The sequence below is a fragment of the Oxyura jamaicensis genome, chromosome 27 (assembly GCF_011077185.1).
Source record: "Oxyura jamaicensis isolate SHBP4307 breed ruddy duck chromosome 27, BPBGC_Ojam_1.0, whole genome shotgun sequence".
Taxonomy (NCBI): Eukaryota; Metazoa; Chordata; class Aves; order Anseriformes; family Anatidae; genus Oxyura; species Oxyura jamaicensis.
In genome coordinates, this window is record NC_048919.1 from 504,963 (window position 1) to 521,758 (window position 16,796).

The 16,796-nt window shown below is 58.0% G+C and overlaps 4 protein-coding genes across 6 annotated transcripts in view; 2 read left to right on the forward strand and 2 right to left on the reverse strand.

The window, feature by feature from the left end:
* The first annotated feature begins 153 nt into the window (after positions 1–153).
* Positions 154–5,526, forward strand: CCDC103 (coiled-coil domain containing 103). Of its 3 annotated transcripts, XM_035347533.1 has the most exons (4): positions 154–259; positions 601–892; positions 2,834–2,966; positions 4,867–5,526. In XM_035347533.1, exons 2-4 carry the CDS (start codon positions 750–752, stop codon positions 5,335–5,337), a joined length of 747 nt encoding a protein of 248 aa, XP_035203424.1. In that variant the 5' UTR covers positions 154–259; positions 601–749; the 3' UTR covers positions 5,338–5,526. The 3 variants fall into 3 exon arrangements, with proteins under 3 accessions (XP_035203424.1, XP_035203423.1, XP_035203425.1); XM_035347532.1 differs by lacking the exon at positions 154–259 and having other exon boundaries at positions 347–892; XM_035347534.1 differs by lacking the exons at positions 154–259; positions 601–892 and adding an exon at positions 945–2,708 and having other exon boundaries at positions 2,749–2,966.
* A 135-nt stretch (positions 5,527–5,661) lies between these two features.
* On the forward strand, positions 5,662–9,341 carry FAM187A (family with sequence similarity 187 member A). The gene has a single exon (XM_035347521.1). The coding sequence runs from the start codon at positions 7,568–7,570 to the stop codon at positions 8,810–8,812; it is 1,245 nt and encodes a 414-aa protein (XP_035203412.1). The 5' UTR covers positions 5,662–7,567; the 3' UTR covers positions 8,813–9,341.
* Positions 9,342–10,385: 1,044 nt separating this feature from the next.
* GFAP (glial fibrillary acidic protein) lies at positions 10,386–16,209 on the reverse strand. The gene is made up of 9 exons (XM_035347520.1): positions 15,716–16,209; positions 14,911–14,971; positions 14,610–14,705; positions 14,356–14,517; positions 13,504–13,629; positions 13,178–13,398; positions 12,967–13,010; positions 12,279–12,364; positions 10,386–11,955 (listed from the first exon to the last, which is right to left on the reverse strand). The coding sequence occupies exons 1-9, from the start codon at positions 16,177–16,179 to the stop codon at positions 11,914–11,916; spliced, it is 1,302 nt and encodes a 433-aa protein (XP_035203411.1). The 5' UTR covers positions 16,180–16,209; the 3' UTR covers positions 10,386–11,913.
* KIF18B (kinesin family member 18B) overlaps positions 13,442–16,796 on the reverse strand; it is a 16,962-nt gene continuing 13,607 nt past the window's right edge. The window contains exon 17 of the transcript XR_004756285.1: positions 13,442–13,452. The gene's annotated coding sequence lies outside the window, so the exon portion shown is untranslated. The remainder of the gene's footprint in view (positions 13,453–16,796) is intronic.

The window sequence follows — 16,796 nt, forward strand, 5'->3', positions numbered from 1 at the left end:
GCCGCGACCGGCCCAGGCCGAGCCCGGTGCCGGGGGGGTCCCGCGGGCAGCGCCGGGCCGCGCGAGGAGAGGCGAGCCCGGGGGTACCGGGGGGTACCGGGGGGCACCGAGGGGTACCGGGGGGGGCCGGGCCCGGTTCTGTCAGGCGCGGCCCGGGCAGCCCCGCCGGGGCCTGGCGCCACGCGGCCGGGCGCTATGGCAACGGGAGCGAGCGCGGCCGGGGCGGCGGGGCTGTCGTGACAGGAGTGAGGGTGCCGGGGTGCAGTGCCCAACGAGGCTATCGCGACAGGAGTGAGGGTGGTGGGGTGCGCAGCCCGGCGGGGCTGTCGCGACAGGAGGGTAGCAGAGTGGCGGGGTGTAGTGCCCAATGAGGCTGTCGCGACAGGAGTGAGAGAGCTGGGGTGTGCAGCCTGGCAGGATTATCACGACAGGAGTGTGGGTGGCTGTGCGTGCCTCCCTGCATGGTTGTCGCAAGAGGGGTGGGGTCCCCGTGTGCGTGGCCTCATGGGGCTGTCGTGAGAGGAGTGGGGTCTCTGGGGCCAGCCACGAGCCTGGCAGGGCGCTATTGCGATAGTAACAGGGATCTTTGTTGCCATCGAGGTGCTCGGCCAGGCTGCGGCAACAGGAGTCATTGCCCCCACAGCTGGCCACGTGCTGAGACCGTTCAGTCGTGCCTGTCGCGACAGGAGCTCCCTGCCCCCTCTGGGTGCCGTGTTACGGCACAGCCCCGGGCCGGGAGCCGCAGGGCGATGGAGGCGGACGGAGCCCTCGACCTGGGCGCGCTGCACGAGGAGCTGCGGGCGGCGCTGGCGGCCGATGAGAAGCATGCGAGGGAGGACAGCGCCAAGTTCCGCGCCATGCGCCAGGGGGTCGCCTCCTACGAGGAGTTCAGGTCTGGCCGAGGGCTGGCCCTGTGCGCCGCCGTCCCCAGGACACCTTGAGGGAGGATTTGAATTGCTCTGTACCCTGTGGAGATTCGTTAGTGCCGTCGGCTGCAGTCCCTGGCCTTGGCACTGAGGGGGTCGTCTTACGACTCTCTCAGCACCGCAGAGGCTCCGCTTGGTGCTTGGTGCACTGGACATGGTGCTGATGCAGCCCCCAGGGGATGGTGGTGAATTTTTAGACCTCTTGCAATACAGATGTAAACTCACCACACGCTGATGGGGTCACCCAGCTGCTTCTGAGCTCACACCTTGTTCCAAAAGGCTCCAAGAGGCACCCTTCGCTCCCGAGCAACCTGTTTGCGCTTTATGCCCTGGGTGGCCATGACCTTGATGGTGCAGTAAACCTGACTTCAGGGTTCCCAGGGTGCTTGAAGACTCTGGCCCCATGACACAAAGCGCTGATCTGACCGAACTGGTCTTGTTTAAAGTTGGCTGAAAAGATTGGCAGCTTAACTTCTGCCTGCTAAGATCTCAGCTGTCCCAACCTGGAACTCCCTTGCCAACTCGCTGTCACCAGCGTGTTGTGCCGAGTCGAAGGCACTGGCCACAGCCTGTGGAAAACCAGCCACCCAAAGGCGTTGGGTTTACCCCGCTGCGATGCTTTCCCTGGTGCAGTGCAGCCCATCCTGACCTCCCGTCCTCCCCTCCCACTCCTCCAGCCCCAGTCGGTGGTGGTGGTGTGGAAGGACAGGGCGGTGCGCATCCCCACGCACCCAGCTCGGCACATTCTTGCTCCCAAACCTGTCATCGCCTTGTCCGAGGCGGTTTGGGAACAGATTTATGATCCAGGGATGGTGGGGATGCGCCCTGGAGGAGCAGTGCTCCTAATGCCCTCCTTGCACAAGTCCCCATTCCTTGACATATGCAGAAAGATCTGCAGACAGATCCAGGGCTCTGGCCAGGCTTATCCAGGAGTGGAGCAAATTGCATTCACGGCCTCATCCTGCCGGAATTTGGTCACGCTATCGGATCTGTGAAAGGGAAAGAGTTTAAAATGGCATTTATGGCATTTTCTCCTATTGCTCTCTCCCCAGTCCCTGTAAAAGGATTCCCTGCTGCAGTTTTGTCGGTGTAGCTGCTAGAGCACGATCAAAGATCACACTCCTGCTCAGTACAGAAAATCTGCAGTGCAACTGTAGCGTTAGCAGCTAGAAGCCATCCGAGGGAGGTGGCAGAGCAGCTCCTCGCTGTGGGTGCAGTGTCTTCACCAGCGAAGGCTGCCGGTGTAGCAGCAGGGACCTGGAGCCCTTCAAAGATCTCCCGCTGGCTGCTGGGAGGGCTGTGGGCTCAGATGTTCATCCCATGGGATGAGAAGAACGAAGTGAGCCACTGAGTCCTGGCTGCTGTAGGTAGTCGTAGGCATCAGCGTAATAAGATGCTGAGTTCAAATGAATCCACAAACACGTACCTGTCCAAGCTGCAAAACAATCCTTAGGGCCTTTAAGAATGTAGGGTCTTCCCTGTGGGGGTCCCAAAGTCACAAAGCTTTAGAGTACCATAAGAAAAAAGCAGGAGAAAGGAGTGTCCTGCCAGTTCCTTGGGCCCTGGCTCTGGCAGGAGCTGCTGGGTGGAACTGGCAGCGCCCTGCCCATGTCGGGCAGGAACCACGGTGCTCAACAGCTGCCCAGCCTACGGGGCAATTCCTGCCTCGTCGGGCCTGATGGCTGGGTTAATAGGGAGCGTGTGAGGAGGATGTGCCTGCCAAGTGTCCCACGTGCTGCCTTTTCTTTTCCTCTGATCCCTCTCTGATGCTTCCTGACCTGAAGTGAACACTGGTCTTGTTTGCTGTGTGTGGCGCAAGCTCGGAAATGGTCTGCCTTGCAGGAGGCACTGTGCAGGAGTGCAGCCTCAAAGTTTCTGGTCTTCTGTCCCCTTCCTGTTGCCTGCAGGAACATCGTGCTGGCATCACACCTGAAGCCTCTAGAGAAAAAGGACAAAATGGGGAACAAGAGAAACGTGCTGTGGAACCCTTGTGCAGGCCACACGAAGGGCCAGCAAGCCGGTGACGTGGAGATACCCCAGGTAAGGGAGACGCTTCTGGGACTTCGTCCACATCTAAAAATTACTCCAAAATAATGTGAGTATTATTTTAAAGCACAAGAATTACTCAGAATTATTTCTGCATGTGAGCAAGCCCTCAAAATCCCCAGGAACACTGAAATAGATAACTGCAGGGCTCAGCCTTGGCCCCTGCTTTGTGGCTGCTAAGGGCTTGCACCAGCTGCTTCAAGGGAAGTCTGCTTCAACCCTGTGGGAATCTAGGACCAGCTGCACAGTGTCGGACCAGGGCTCCCAACACCCTGCCTCTGCCGGTGGCCAGTAACAGATTCTTGGGGAAGAGTGCCCTCCCCTGACCGCACTCCTCCAGCTGGCTGCAGTTTAGAGCCTGAGAGCCAGGCTGTGCATCTGGATCATCACGTTTAATAGATGCAGATAACGCATCTTCTGTGAACGTAGCCAATTCTTTTTCACCCCACGGTTTAATTATGCATGATACAGAAAAGTGCTATTTCGTTCTAAACCTGCTGCCTGATGAGTTCATTGGGTGCTCCCCTTTGTTCTTCGGTTATGGGAAACGGTGACAAAGCCTTTTATATCCAGGCCATTTATGATCTGACTGACGTCTTTCCTGCCCCCTGCAGCAGACTTTTCTCAGGCTGGAGAGTCCTGGTCAGTTGAATGTCTTCTGGTATGGAAGGCGTTTTATACTTCCATTGCCTTTGTTTCCCTTCTCTTCTCTTGTGCTGGGTTATCTCTTACGCATAAGAGGGGCCCAACTGCAGTCAGCATCCAAGGCTCAGGCACCCACTGGATTTATAGAGATACAAAACAATCATTCTGTTTTATTTTCAGTTGCTTTCCTATTAGCTCCCAATATCGGCTTTGCCATTTTGACTGCTGCTGAGAACGAGCTGATGTCTTCAAAAGAGTATCTGTGGTGACTCCTGCTAGCCCAGTGACACGATGACAGAGACTCACCTGCTTGATGGGAGCTACAGTGGAGTCTGTCACTGGACATTTCCCTAGCCAGAGATGTTTTGCATGGATGTTTCTCACAAGCATTGCATGAATTTTTTGACAGTGAATTTCATTTGCCTGTTTATTATGACATCCTTTTGCAGCTCTTCTAGGCAGCTTTGTATTTGCTTGGAGTGAGCAGAGATCTCCCCAGAGCAAACTCTGTTCCTAATCCCATTAGTGCTTGGGCTCAGATCTCCAGGGCTTCTGCATTTTGTGTTTAGACACAGCCTGATGTTGCTGTGCCTTGTTCTCACTATCTGTATAAAAGCCTAAACATTTTTATCCTTCTTCAGCCTGTGCGTCGGTTAAGTCAGCAGTGATGAGTTCAGCAGTTCAATCACATATTGTATAAAACAGGATTTCCTTTTATCTGAGATGCCACATTGAGCTTGGCTCTCTCTTCTAGTCACACTAACATACTGCTTGTACGAATGCAGTGTGTTACAAGACAGTATGTTAGAGTCATCAGTGTATTTTATGGGGTTTATGCCCCTTATCTTTTATCTGCTCACCTGTTTGATTTGCCTCTTGATGCTTGAGACGGAGACAGGCTTTTGCTGAACTACCGCAGTTCCAGGAGAGTGTTTAGTGTGTTTGGTTCTGGTTAGGGCTTGGATTACTCACTGATGGTCTGTGTTCATCTACACTGTGTTTCAGGTCTCACCTATTCTTCCTTTATTTTCCTCTTAAGTTCTCTGGTTTCTTTTGGGCTTGATGAACCTGGTATTTCTTCATCTTTCTGCATGTTTTGCTACCTCACAAGCTTTATGGAGCCCTTGGTGCTATCAAAGCCTGTATTAAAAGCATCTGTCAGACATACCCACAGACTGATGAGGGGGGAATAAAAATCTTCAAGTGGGAACAAAAGAGAAGGAACTTGACAATTATTTTTTTCCTTTAGGAGCTGGATCAACTGCCTGGAACCTCTGCCGAATTTTACCGAGATTGGCGCAGATGCTTAAAAAGCGGAAAAGAAAAATACCAGCTTTTGCTTAAACTCAAAGGGAAGGCCTTGGGCAGAATCTTTCAGGCTGACTTGGGTTTTGGCCTCCTGGGTGAATTCCTTGCTGTGCTGGCAGAGAACATCTGTCATGAAGACAGAGATGCTGTCCTTCAGATTTTACAGAGCCTTTCTGGCACCAAGCGCTTTGGGTTAAACATGGATCTTCTGAGTGAGTTGGAGAAGGAGAGCACCAGGGATTTGTTTAGGAAGCTGCAGAGCATGAGCAGGGATTATTGGACCCCTGGCCACCTTAGTGGCCCAGCCAGCTGCAAAGCAGAGAGGGAAGCCCACCTCACAGACACCAGCTTGCAAAAGGAAGCTGAAGAAAGGATAATGATGGAGCTGATGAAATGTTACCAAGTCAGCTGAAGGACAAGAAGCACCAGGGTCATGCAGAAGCAGAGTGGAAAAGAGGCTTACAGCTTGGCTTTGGCATTAGATACTGTGTGAGATGGTTAAGGATAATTCAGATACTTCTGGAGTGTTGCTGTACATTTCCCTGTACCTGGGAGCCACCCAGAGCAATAGTTCTGCCAAATAAAGGTTAGTTACAGAGAGAACTCTGTGCACATTGTGGTCTCTGGGGCAGAGTGTCCTCACAGGACAATTCTGTGAGAATCTCTTAGATGGGAAGAGCAAACAAGAGAAAGAAAAATTAAGCAGGCATTTATGAAGGAGAAGCCAAAATGCAAGTAGTTCCTTCCTTTTTCCGTCTCTGTCCATTGTCACTCAGGATTTAAGAAATGTAATCAGTGGCACTTCATGCTTAACCATGCAGCCACTGAAATTAGGCTGATGGGAATGGAAATACTGTGCGAGGTGGTATATCTGGGGCTGATCCAACAGCTATTTTAAGTAGGCCATGGGGTAAATCTCTTAAGATATTGTCCTATCATCTTGGAAACTATATGGTTTGCCTAAAATTTACATAAATTTAAATTTAAAGGAAACTGACAAGCATCAGTCCAACAAAGAGACTCTCCAGTGCTGCCAAATATTGTGTCCCAACTGACTGGCTTTTCTGTTCAGGCTGCAGGCTTCAGGAAGACTCTCATATTGTACAGCTCAGCACCTACCCATCAACTTCTCTTTTATTTCTCAGCTGGGAAGATCCTCAAGCTTCTCCCAAGGGTGCTGAGGAGCCCAGTGCATGTTACACTGCTCGGGTTCCCTTGAATTCAGCTCAGAAACTGCCATGTCAATTTTGTTTGAAAACCCAGATAGAGGAGAAAAAAGCAGAGTCACCCCTGGCTGACTACAACTCACCCTCTCCCACCTTCTCTGTAGAAACCACTAAGCTCCTAACATTCTTTGTGGCACCAACCATGTGGACATGTCTGTCCCTGCAATCTGCTGGTGGTGCCATTCCTGTTGCCGCTGCACAACACTTGCAAACCTGATGGCTAACAGAAAACCAAGCACTGATATCTCAAATGAAATGGAAGATCCTGGAGGATCCTGTGGTCAGGATGCAGGATGTTGATTTAGGAATGGCCCCGGTATGACAGCCTGCACTAGCTGCAGTTTCAGCTGTGGTGGGAACACCCCAGTGCTCTCAGCAGTCCTGTGGCTCAGGGCTTGCACTCACATCCTATGTGAAGGATGGGAGCAGCCTGCTGCACCCCCACCACTTGGGGAAAAGCAAAATCCCTGTTGTTTGGTGAGAATACTCAGGAGAAATGAAATGCACAAGCACTGAGCTCCTCCTTGAAGGATTGATTGTGTGAATGTCAGCAAGAGGAAGGGCTGTTGGACTGGCTGGAATCAGTTTCCCAAGCAGTCATGATCCGATCAGGAAGTGCCAGAACCTGAGCTGAAGGTCTGGCCAGAGTCAGTGGGGAGCAAATTACTCACTTTTACCATAGGAGTGATGCTTTTAAGCCTCCAGGGTTGGTTCCAGCATCAGCCAAGGCAAGGAGGATGTGAATGAAAAGCCTCCCTTGATCACTCCAAGAGGGGGAGTCTCAAACATTGCCTGTGTGGTGGGTCTTCAGCACACACATTTGGACAGCCAACAGGGAGGATACAGAAATCTACATACCATGTTTGTCACCTCTGGTTCTGGGCTACAGAGGTCAGCTGATATCGGGAGGTTCTTCCACATGATCACTGCACACAGAAGAGTCGGTGCAATCCTTAATGTTTACTTCCTTCAAGAAAACAGCAGCGGTTCCCTTCTTCAGACCGTTCCATTTTGTCTCTGCAGCCATGCTACACAAGTGATCCCTGCTTGTTGCCCAGTGGCACGATGCGCTCTAGAGCAGCTGGAAACATTCTAGAGTCCAGATCCTGGACGCACGGGGACAGGGACAGGCCACGTCCCAGACAGGGACAGGCTGCCGCAGGGCAGGACAAACGTTCTCTGCTGCAACAACAGATGCATGCAGCAGCTGTTACGCTGGGATGAGAGATTTCAACTGCTATTTGATCCCTGCTGTCAGCCACAGGCTGGGCGTCCACCTTCCGAAGTCTCTTACAAGCCCCATCCCTGCTGAGCGAGCTGGTGTGTGTGCCCTGGTGCCAACACCACCAACCCCGCACCACACCAAGGACGTGGTGGCTGGGTTCGCTCTGCTGACGGCAGAGGCTGCTGGGCGTGATGGAGACCAGGCTGCCAAGAGCTGTACTGCTCCTCTGCATGGTAGATGTGCTGCACTCTTTTGCGATTGAGGAGAAAGAAGATATCTTCAAGCGAATGGCTTGTCCCGCTTTCCTGATGTTTGACAACGCCGCTTACTTGGCCGACATGACCTTCGAGCTCCCTTGCAACTGCAAGCCCGAGGAGGTCTCTAACGTCGTCTGGTACTTCCAGAAGACCACGGCAAGCAAGGAAACCACGGTCCTGACAGACTTTGCTGGCAATGTGGTTGTTGACTCAGGCCATATCCACGTGGGCAGCAACGTGCTGAAGCGTTTCAGCATCCGAATGTTCAGTCTCATTGTCTTCCGGGCCCAGGTGACGGACTCGGGCCTCTACCTGTGCGGCACTAAGAAAGGGGACTTCTTCTATGGCTACGACGTGGACGTGCAGCCAACCAAGCACATCACAGTTGCTTTTGTGGACAGAGGTGAGCAAGTCCAGGATGACTACACAGGGAAGCTCTTCAGCCTCTTCACCACCTTCTGGGACTGGACCAAATGCGACCGCTGCGGTGTGAGGGGCGAGCAGCGGCGGATCGGACTCTGCTACATGCAGAGCCCTAAGCTGCACCCCCGCTACCGCACCGCCCTGCCCAACGTCACCTCCTGCGGCTCCAGGGCTGTCTCCACGCGGCTCCAGCGCCGCGGCCGCCGCTGGAGGCCCGAGGTGGCCATCAGAAGCTGCCTGGCCCCCTGCGTGAAGGAGCAGGACCCCCAGGAAGGGGTGCAGGCCATCTCCAACGTAATTTACAAGCTGGGCCAGAAGCCCTGGCTGCCCCACGTTCCCACGCAGTTCCACAAGCATCCAGTAGGAAGAAATCTGATCATCGCCTGCCCGGGAGCCCGGCCCGAGCACGCTGTGGCCTGGGATAAGGACTCTGTCCGGCTCTACCGCTCCCACTTCCTCGTGGGTGTCAACCAGAGCATGCGGGTCTTCATCGACCATGGAAACCACCTGCACATCCAGCGGGTCCAGCTCAGCGACAGAGGCACCTACTTCTGCTGGCGGGAGGGCCAGCTGGTGGCTGGCTTCCGGCTCAGCGTGGGCCACCAGCGCCAGCGCAGGCGGACGCTCGACGATCCCGAGACGATCTACGCCGTCAAGGCCATCAGCATGAGCTACGTCCTCATCAGCGCCATCTTCCTTGGCATCCACGTGTGCCGCTGCTGCCGGCAGGTGTTCAGGTGTCCCACGAGGACATAGAGTCCCCATGCAGCCCCAGCAGGTCACTCCTACACCTATTTTCCATTATTTCATGAGAAATTTATAATGTTTTGACCATTAGAAATAAATGGGATTGAAATGCTGCCAGCTCCCACTCATCCTCTATTTTGGGTCAAGAGCGCAGCGGTGAGGACTGAGATGGAAAAGTCCCTGAGCTGCTGGGCGGTATGGCCTGGTGGCACAGAGGGGATTTCACACCACCACGGGCTGTTCCTGGCCCCTTATGCGGGTTTGCGGTAGGCTTTTAAGCACAATATAATCCTTTTTGAATAAATACTTGGAGGTGTTGCTGTATTTTCTCGCCAAGCACTACAGAGTTCTCAGACCATGTCAGTGATTTATTAGGACTGTTTTTCTAAGAGTCCACTGTAATCCACCAAACTGTTTTACTCCAATTAATTCTGGCTTTTCTTTTTTTCTTTTTTTTTTCTTTTTTCTTTTTTTTTTTTAGTTCTTTTAATTGCTGAAAACTTCGACTGCCAACATTTCAAAACATCCAGTGTTTGTTTGAGATCCTTAGCTGGAGCAAACCTGTCTTTACAAATTTGAGTTGAAACATATTTTTGAAGGAAAAAAAAACCCTCCAAATGAAAACAGTGGATATCTTTAGAAATTTTCCTGTTTGTGTTTTGGCAGTGGTGGTGGTTTGGTGTTTGAACTTGCCCAGCTCAGCATGGATCTGTGAGATATTTGGCTTTTTATTAGTTGTTATTTATGTGTTGCAAAAGATGTCCTCCAAAGAGGATGGCATCTCCGCAGGGTTTAGGTGGCCTCTTTCTTGCTCCTCAGCGTGGAGCATGACTTCTCCGCTGGGCTCATCTCTGGTCCTTTTCCCAAGGAGGTGACCTGGGGGCTTCAGCTTTCCCTGGAGAAGCCAGCTGTCCGGGTGGCCAGGCAGCACTGAGGGTCCCGCAGTGCTCAGACCCTGGGCTGCTTTCCCGGTGTGCAGGGTCTCGTGGCACCCTCTCCGGTGGCTATATCCAGCCTCCATGCGCTGGCCATATCCTTCCACCCTGGGCCAGGCTGGGGCTCCCAAATTCCCAATGCCCCCTATAATCCCCACTCACCCACAGCTTTTTCTGCTGCTTGCCAGCACAACCCATCCTCACCGGCCCTTCACGAGGTCGTTAGGAATTAACCACTGGTCCTGAGAGATGCAGCTGACACCCAGGGCTCCCTGGAGCAGCAGCCTTCATGCAGGGAAGGGGCTCGGTTTGGGGCTGAAGACCCCCAGAACAGGTCTGTGCTTCCCCTCCCTCCCTCTAGGGAAGGGGATCTCTCCTGCCACACTGCTGGCTTTGGGGTTATTCCTGCACCACGCCACAAGCCCTTGTGGGTGTTCAAACCACACACAAATGGCCAAATGTGTTGGCCATGTCCTGGGGTTCAGGACTGAGCCTTTGTCCCCCACAAGGAAGCTGCCAGCAGTGGGTTTGGGCTCCCAAAGGGCCCCTCTGTCCTGGCTAATCCCAAATAACCCATGGCACTGGCAGCTTGTCCTGCGACTGGGGCAGGGGCCGGCACGGAGAGGCAGCTTGCAGGCACAACCATCGAAGTAGCACTTATGTAAGCTTTATTTCTCATCTTGTGCTGCCGCAGACATTAGGGCGTTAATGTTTCACAGAGCAGGGAGACACAAGGGACAAAGGGGGTGGGGGGGATGGCAACTGAGTGGCATCCGTGTGCTCATCCCTACGGGTTTATGGGGTACGAGAAGTGCAGGTAGGTGGTTGCTCCTATGTTAGGTGGCAGTGGCGCAGGTTTTGCTCCTGGTAGCGGCTAAATCAAAGGTTGGGGACGGGGGCTGCGGGTGAGCTGGGTGATGGCCCCAGCTGGGTGACATGCGCTGGTTTGGGCAGGGGAAGCAAGGGAGGATGCATGTGGGGCCAAGGCTATTTGGAGCCCCGGGACAGGAGATTTCTGCCAAGCCCCTCTCATGCAGGAGCTGGGCTCGGGCTCCTGCACGGCTCCTGTCCAGGCTTGACCTGGGCAGCCCTGGCTCGCCGCAGTGGTGGGACTTGTACCACCAACTGGTTGGGACACGCAGGACAGGGAGGGCTGCCCCAGCACTCCTGGGTCACGGGAGGAAGCTCCTGCTCCAAGAGCACCCATGGGTACTCCAACACCCTCCTCCTCCCCTTCTTCTCTTCCGCTTACTTCTCCTCCTCCCTCTGCCTCCCTCTGTCCTCACTCCTCTCCTCTCCACTTTCAACTGCATGGGAATCCCCCAGGCAAGGGGCCAAGCACACGGCCATGGGTCCCCTCTTGCCACAAGCCCCTCTGGACTGTTCCCTCCACCGTGGTGATGAGGGCACCTTGGTGGGGGTACCCACTCGGGGCTCGGACAGCCCCATGGCTCTGTGACCTGGAAAAGCGAATGAGGCCACCCAGCCTGCTGTGCCCATCGCTGCTCCAGCCCCACAACCCCCCATGCCCCCATGCACCCTTCGTTATCCCCACTCCCATCACCCTTCATATCATCCCAGCAGCACCCTGCCTCCGTGCACGGCTCCATCCTCCTCTTCCTCCTGCCCGTGTCTCTTGGCTAAGCCCACCCAAAGCTCAGTGATGGGAAACGCCCCTGGCCAGCCAGTACCTTGCTCCCTCCAGCCCCCGTGGGATGCTCAGGGCCCAGACACAGGGGGCAGATTCAGGGCAGCCTCCTGGACCAGAGAGTGGGCAGTGGGGTGGGATGAAGGGAGAGAGGCTCTTTGCACTTTTCCAACTGGCATGCAGAGATCGAAATGGGATGGACTTCATTGACAGACATCGGCAAGCCAGAGACCCAGGGCACATGCTTGGCATAGCCCCCAAAATGCCAGCTCTGCCGTGCTGTGGGAACAGGCTCTGCCCAGAACCGCTTGCCTCCCCCCGTGTCTCCCGTCCGCTCCCCACGTTGCCCGGCCCCAACCAGGGGGTCCCGGGGCGGTGGGAGAGGCGAGGGTGGGCAGGAGGAAGGTGCCCCCTGGAGCATCCCCACCTCATCCCGCAGCTCCTGCCCGGTCACCGGGGTTCCTCGCAGCATCGGACAGCACCTACGGGGCTACAGCTACAAGCGTGGCTGCTGCGGCTCGCCCGCCCTACGCCACCTCTTTGTGCTCCTGCTTGGACTCCTTGATCACCTGGAAGCAGAGGGAGAGGGACCGTCACCGCAGCTCGGGCCCTCCTCCCCTCCTGAGACTTTCTGGGCTCTGAACGACCTTGGGGACAGGGATGGGGACACAGTTCTCTCTAAGAGCTGCCAGGCTCAGCTCCACCATGGTCTGGAGGCAGCTTACACCATGCTGGCAGGGCACCAGGATGCCCGGCTCCCTGCCCAGGCTGCTTGTGAGGCTGAGGGATGGTGGCCCCACCTGCATGACGAGTGTCCCCCTTTGGGGACACCCTCCGGGCAGGTGGGGATGGAGGGGAAGCAGCGTGGGAGGCATGGATGAGGACTTCCCACCTCTCCATCTCTGGTCTCCACAGTTTTGACCACGATGGTCCTCTTCAGGTGAGCTTCTGACAGGGATTTGGTGTCCAGGCTGGTCTCTGGGGGACATGGGCGGGACACGGCAGTGACCCAGTGTCCCGTGCGTGGCCCCTCCACCCGTGCACAAGTGGAGGGGCCCAAAGGGAACATGTTGGGCTGGAAAACCCCAGTCCATGGCAGTGAGCAGCCCTGGGGATGTGATGGGCCTCAAGGACACGGATGGGCCTGGGGACATGGTTGGCACTGGGGACGTGACTGGCTTCAGGATGTGGTTGGCCTTGGGGACACAGCTGGCACTGGGGACAGGATTGGTCTTGGCAATACGTTTGGGCTTTGGGATGTGGATAGCTTTGGGATGTGGTTGGCCTTGGCGACAAGGTTGACCCTGGGGGTACAGTTGGCATGGGGGACATGGTTGGCCTTGGGGACGCAGCCATGGCACACTCCTCCCCTCCATCCTGGGGGACCCCCATGGCACAGGGACCTGGCAGGAGGTTGGTGCCAGGGACAGGACCCTGGAGTCCTCGTTCCTTGGGATTCAGAGGAAAACGTCCCGCTCCTTCTGGATGGGGCAGGGCTGGCCAGGATGAGCCTCCTCCCACAGAGCCCCCAGGCCCTCCCGGCCCTCAGACCCCACTCACAGCACCACCATCCTGCCCACCTCGGATCTGCAGGTTGGAGAAGGTCTGCACGGGGATGGTGATCCTGCGGGAGTGACGAGGGCGTCGGGGAGAGCACCAGGTCCCCACCGCCCCACACAGCAGCTCCCGTCTACCCAGGACAGGAGGGCTGGGGGCTGCTGCCCACCCCCAGAGGGACCAGGAGGACGTGGGGATGGTTCGGGGCAGGATGAGGCCCCGCTCTGCCATCACCTGCTCTCCTCGCCCTCCAGCAGCTTGCGGTACGTGGCGATCTCGATGTCAAGGGCCAGCTTGACGTTGAGCAGGTCCTGGTACTCCTGCAGGTGCCGTGCCATCTCCTCCTTGAGGCTGCGGATGTCCTCCTCCAGCCGCACCACCGTGTCCTGGTAGCCGGCGGTCTCCAGCGCGTAGCGATCCTCCAGCTCCCGCAGCTGCCTCTCCAGGGACTCGTTCTGGGGGGCCGCGAGGGGACGCGGTGCCCTCAAGCATCCCCGTGGTGGTGGCCCCTGCCCGCTGCCATGTCCCCCCTTGTGCCCTCCCACCTGGATGGCACCTACCGAACCCCGCAGGGCCTCCAGGTCGCAGGTGAGGGCCTGGAGCTGGCGCCGGTACTCGTTGGCCTCCTGCTTGGCCGCGCGCAGGGCCTCCGCATGCCGGGCGGCCGCGTCCGTCAGGTCTGTGAACTGGGGGGGACGTGCCATGGGGCAGGAGCATGGGGCAGGGACAGCGTCCTTGTGGCACGTGGCACAGGGACATGACCCTGCTCTGCTCCACAGGAGGGACACGGCCCCAGTGGCACATGCCAGGGGACCTGTCCCTGCTCCCACAGGAGGGACGTGGTCACAGTGACACGGGAGAAAGGGGAATGTTCCTGCTCCTGCAGGATGGTGGGACAGTGCACGTGGGGCATGTCCCCCATGCCGTGTGCCGCTGGGGACATTTCCCTGCTACCACAGGATGATGTGACAGCGGGTGTTGGGCACGCTCCTGATGGCACCTGGTGGAGGCATGTCACTGATCCGTTGGGGTGATGGGATGGTGGACGTGGGATGCATCCCTGATGGGAGGTGTTACAGGGGACATGTCCCTGCTCTTGCAAGAGGGAGGGATGGTGGTGGTGGTGTGGGATGTCACTGCGGACACATCCCTGCTCCTATGAGAAAGTGCCCCTGGGACCCATCACTGCGAACACCTCTAGGGACTGTGACTCACCAATGGGGACATGTCCCTGCTCCCCTGGGGCCCAAACCAGGACACGGGACATGAACAGGGACAGCAGGGATGCCCACCCCCTGGTACCACCACCTCACAGAGCCACCCAGCTCCAGGAGAGGCTGACCCCCTCCCCACAAAGGTGACATCCTGGGAGGGGTCTGGCACCCGCCCGGCAGCCAGGTCCCACCCCGCACCTTGGACTTGTACCACTCCTCGGTCTCCTGCATGTTGCTGGCAGCCATGGCCTCGTACTGGGTGCGGATGTCGCGCAGGGCGGCCGTCAGGTCCGGCTTGCTGGCGTCCACCTCGACATGCACCCGGTGCCGGGCCAGCTGCTCCTGCAGCTCCCGCAGCTCCTGCGGGGCACCGGGGGTCAGTGCAGAGCCCACTCCCCACCCCTGGTTCCCCCACGGCGTGGCAGTGGTGGCAGTGGTGGCAGTGGCGTTACCTCCTCGTGCACCTTCCTGAGGAAGGCCAGCTCGTCCTGCAGGGACCCCACGCGGCGCTCCAGGTCGAGGCGAGCCAGGGCAGCGGCATCGACGTCCTGCCACCACAAGGAACAGAACAGGAGGGAACGGCCCCAGGGTGGGCTCAGGGCACTGCGCCCCCCCCACCCCTCAGCCCCACTTGTCCCCAGCCCAGCCCTGCCCAGTCCCACCAGGAGCCCCGGTGCTGGGGGGTGCTGAGCCCGGCCCCGCTCGTGCCCCGGGGCTGGCAGCACGTGGACAGGATCCGGCCCCCACCCTCACCTGCCTGTACGCAGCCAGGGTGCTCTCAGCCTCCAGCCGCAGGGTCACCTCCTCCTGCAGCCTGCAGTGTCGCAGAGAGGCACCGTTACTTGCTGGGCACCGTTACTTGCTGGGCACTGTTACTCATTGGGCACCGTTACTCGTTGGGCACCATTACTCGTTGGGCACCATTACTCGTTACTCGCAGTGGCTGCTCGCAGCTCAGCCCCATGGATGCACCCCCCCTTTGGGTCCATGCAGCCCTGTGGTGCTGCCTGCACCCACCCTGCTGTCCTCCTGCCCCGTCCCCATGTCCCCCACACCACACACGTGTCCCTCACGTTTCCCCCTGTGCCACACGTGCTCCCCACACACGGCCATCCTGCCCTGCACCCCCAGCACATGCCCTGCGACCTCATCCCTACTGCCTGTGCCCAGAGCCCTGCCAGCCCCCAGCTCAGCCCGTGTCCCCCAGAGTCACTGTTCTCAGCCCTGTCACCAGCCTGATCCCCTCCTGGTGTCACCCTGGTCCACATTACTGCCTGGTCCCCAGGGTGCCCCTGGTCCTGGTGGCCACCCTGACTCCTGGGGACACCCTGGTCCTTGTCACCATCATGGTTCCAGTTACCATCCTGGTCCCCCGGACAACTCTGCTCACCATCCCAGTAGCCACCCTGGTCCTGGTGGCCACCCTGATACCTGCCCCAGTGGGCACCGTGGTCCTGGTGGCCCCCAGGTCCCCATCACCACCCTGATCCTGGTGGCCACCTCGATCCCAGTCACTGCCCTGGTCCCCAGGACAACCCCAAGCAGGGCAGCACCTTACTTTTGCCGAAGGTTTCCGAGGTCCTCGGCCAGGTTGTCCCTCTCGATCTCCGCACGGGCCTTGGCGGTGGCCAGCTGCTCCACGTGGCGCCGCAGGTCGCGCAGCTCCTCCTGGTAGACGTCGGCCAGGCGCGAGGGCTCCTGGTCCCGCGCCTGGTTCAGCTCCAGCACCAGCATCTTGTTCTGCTGCTCCAGGAGCCGAACCTTCTCGATGTAGCTGGCGAAGCGGTCGTTGAGCTCCATCATCTCCACCTTCTCGTTGGTGCGTGTCTCCCTGAACTCCGCATTGAGCGCCTCGGCCAGTGAGAAGTCCATCCTGCCCGGCCCGGGGCGGGCGGCCCAGCGGAGCCCCGGCTGCGCGCTGAGGATGCGGGGCCGGCCCGGGGGGCTGGCGGGGAGCCCCCGGCGCACCGAGGCGGCCGAGCCGAAGCGGCGGCCGTAGGAGGACAGGCGCTGGCTCTCCATGCCGAGGGCTGGGCACGAAGTGTCCCGGTCCTGGGGGTTTTATGGAGTGTGGGGGCTCCCACCCCTGCCAGCCGTCCCCGGCGCTGGCCGTGGGCCAAGGAGCCACAGGGCGAGCACAAAAGCCGGCCTTTGTGGTGCCCGGCAGGGACGGATGAGCCTTGGCAGACAGCCCGGGCATCATGGCAAGGCCCCCGGCCCCCTGCCCAGACCCCCCCGCCCCGGGCTTTACCCTGTGCTCCCATGGGCACTGCCTGGGGCAGGGGGCAGAGCGGGACCACGTGGGGCACTGTGGGTGCTGGGTGAGGTGCTGTGGGGCACTGTGGGTGCTTGGAGCAATGCCAGGGGCACTGTGGATGCTGACTGGGTGCCATTTCAGGGGGTGCCCCCTGCAAGGGCGCGGGGTGTCCCTGTGCCCAGGGTCCTGTCCCCACAGCCACTGGCCCCAGCTGTCTCCAGGTGCTCAGAGGGCTGAGGTGTGCTTTGCACAGCCGCACACACCCCTGCACCCGCATCCTCGTACACGCACGTGTCCATGCACACCCCCACGCACAAAGACGCAGCCACGTGTGCACGCCTGCGAAAGCCTTTTCAGGACACGGATGTGCACACGGCCATGA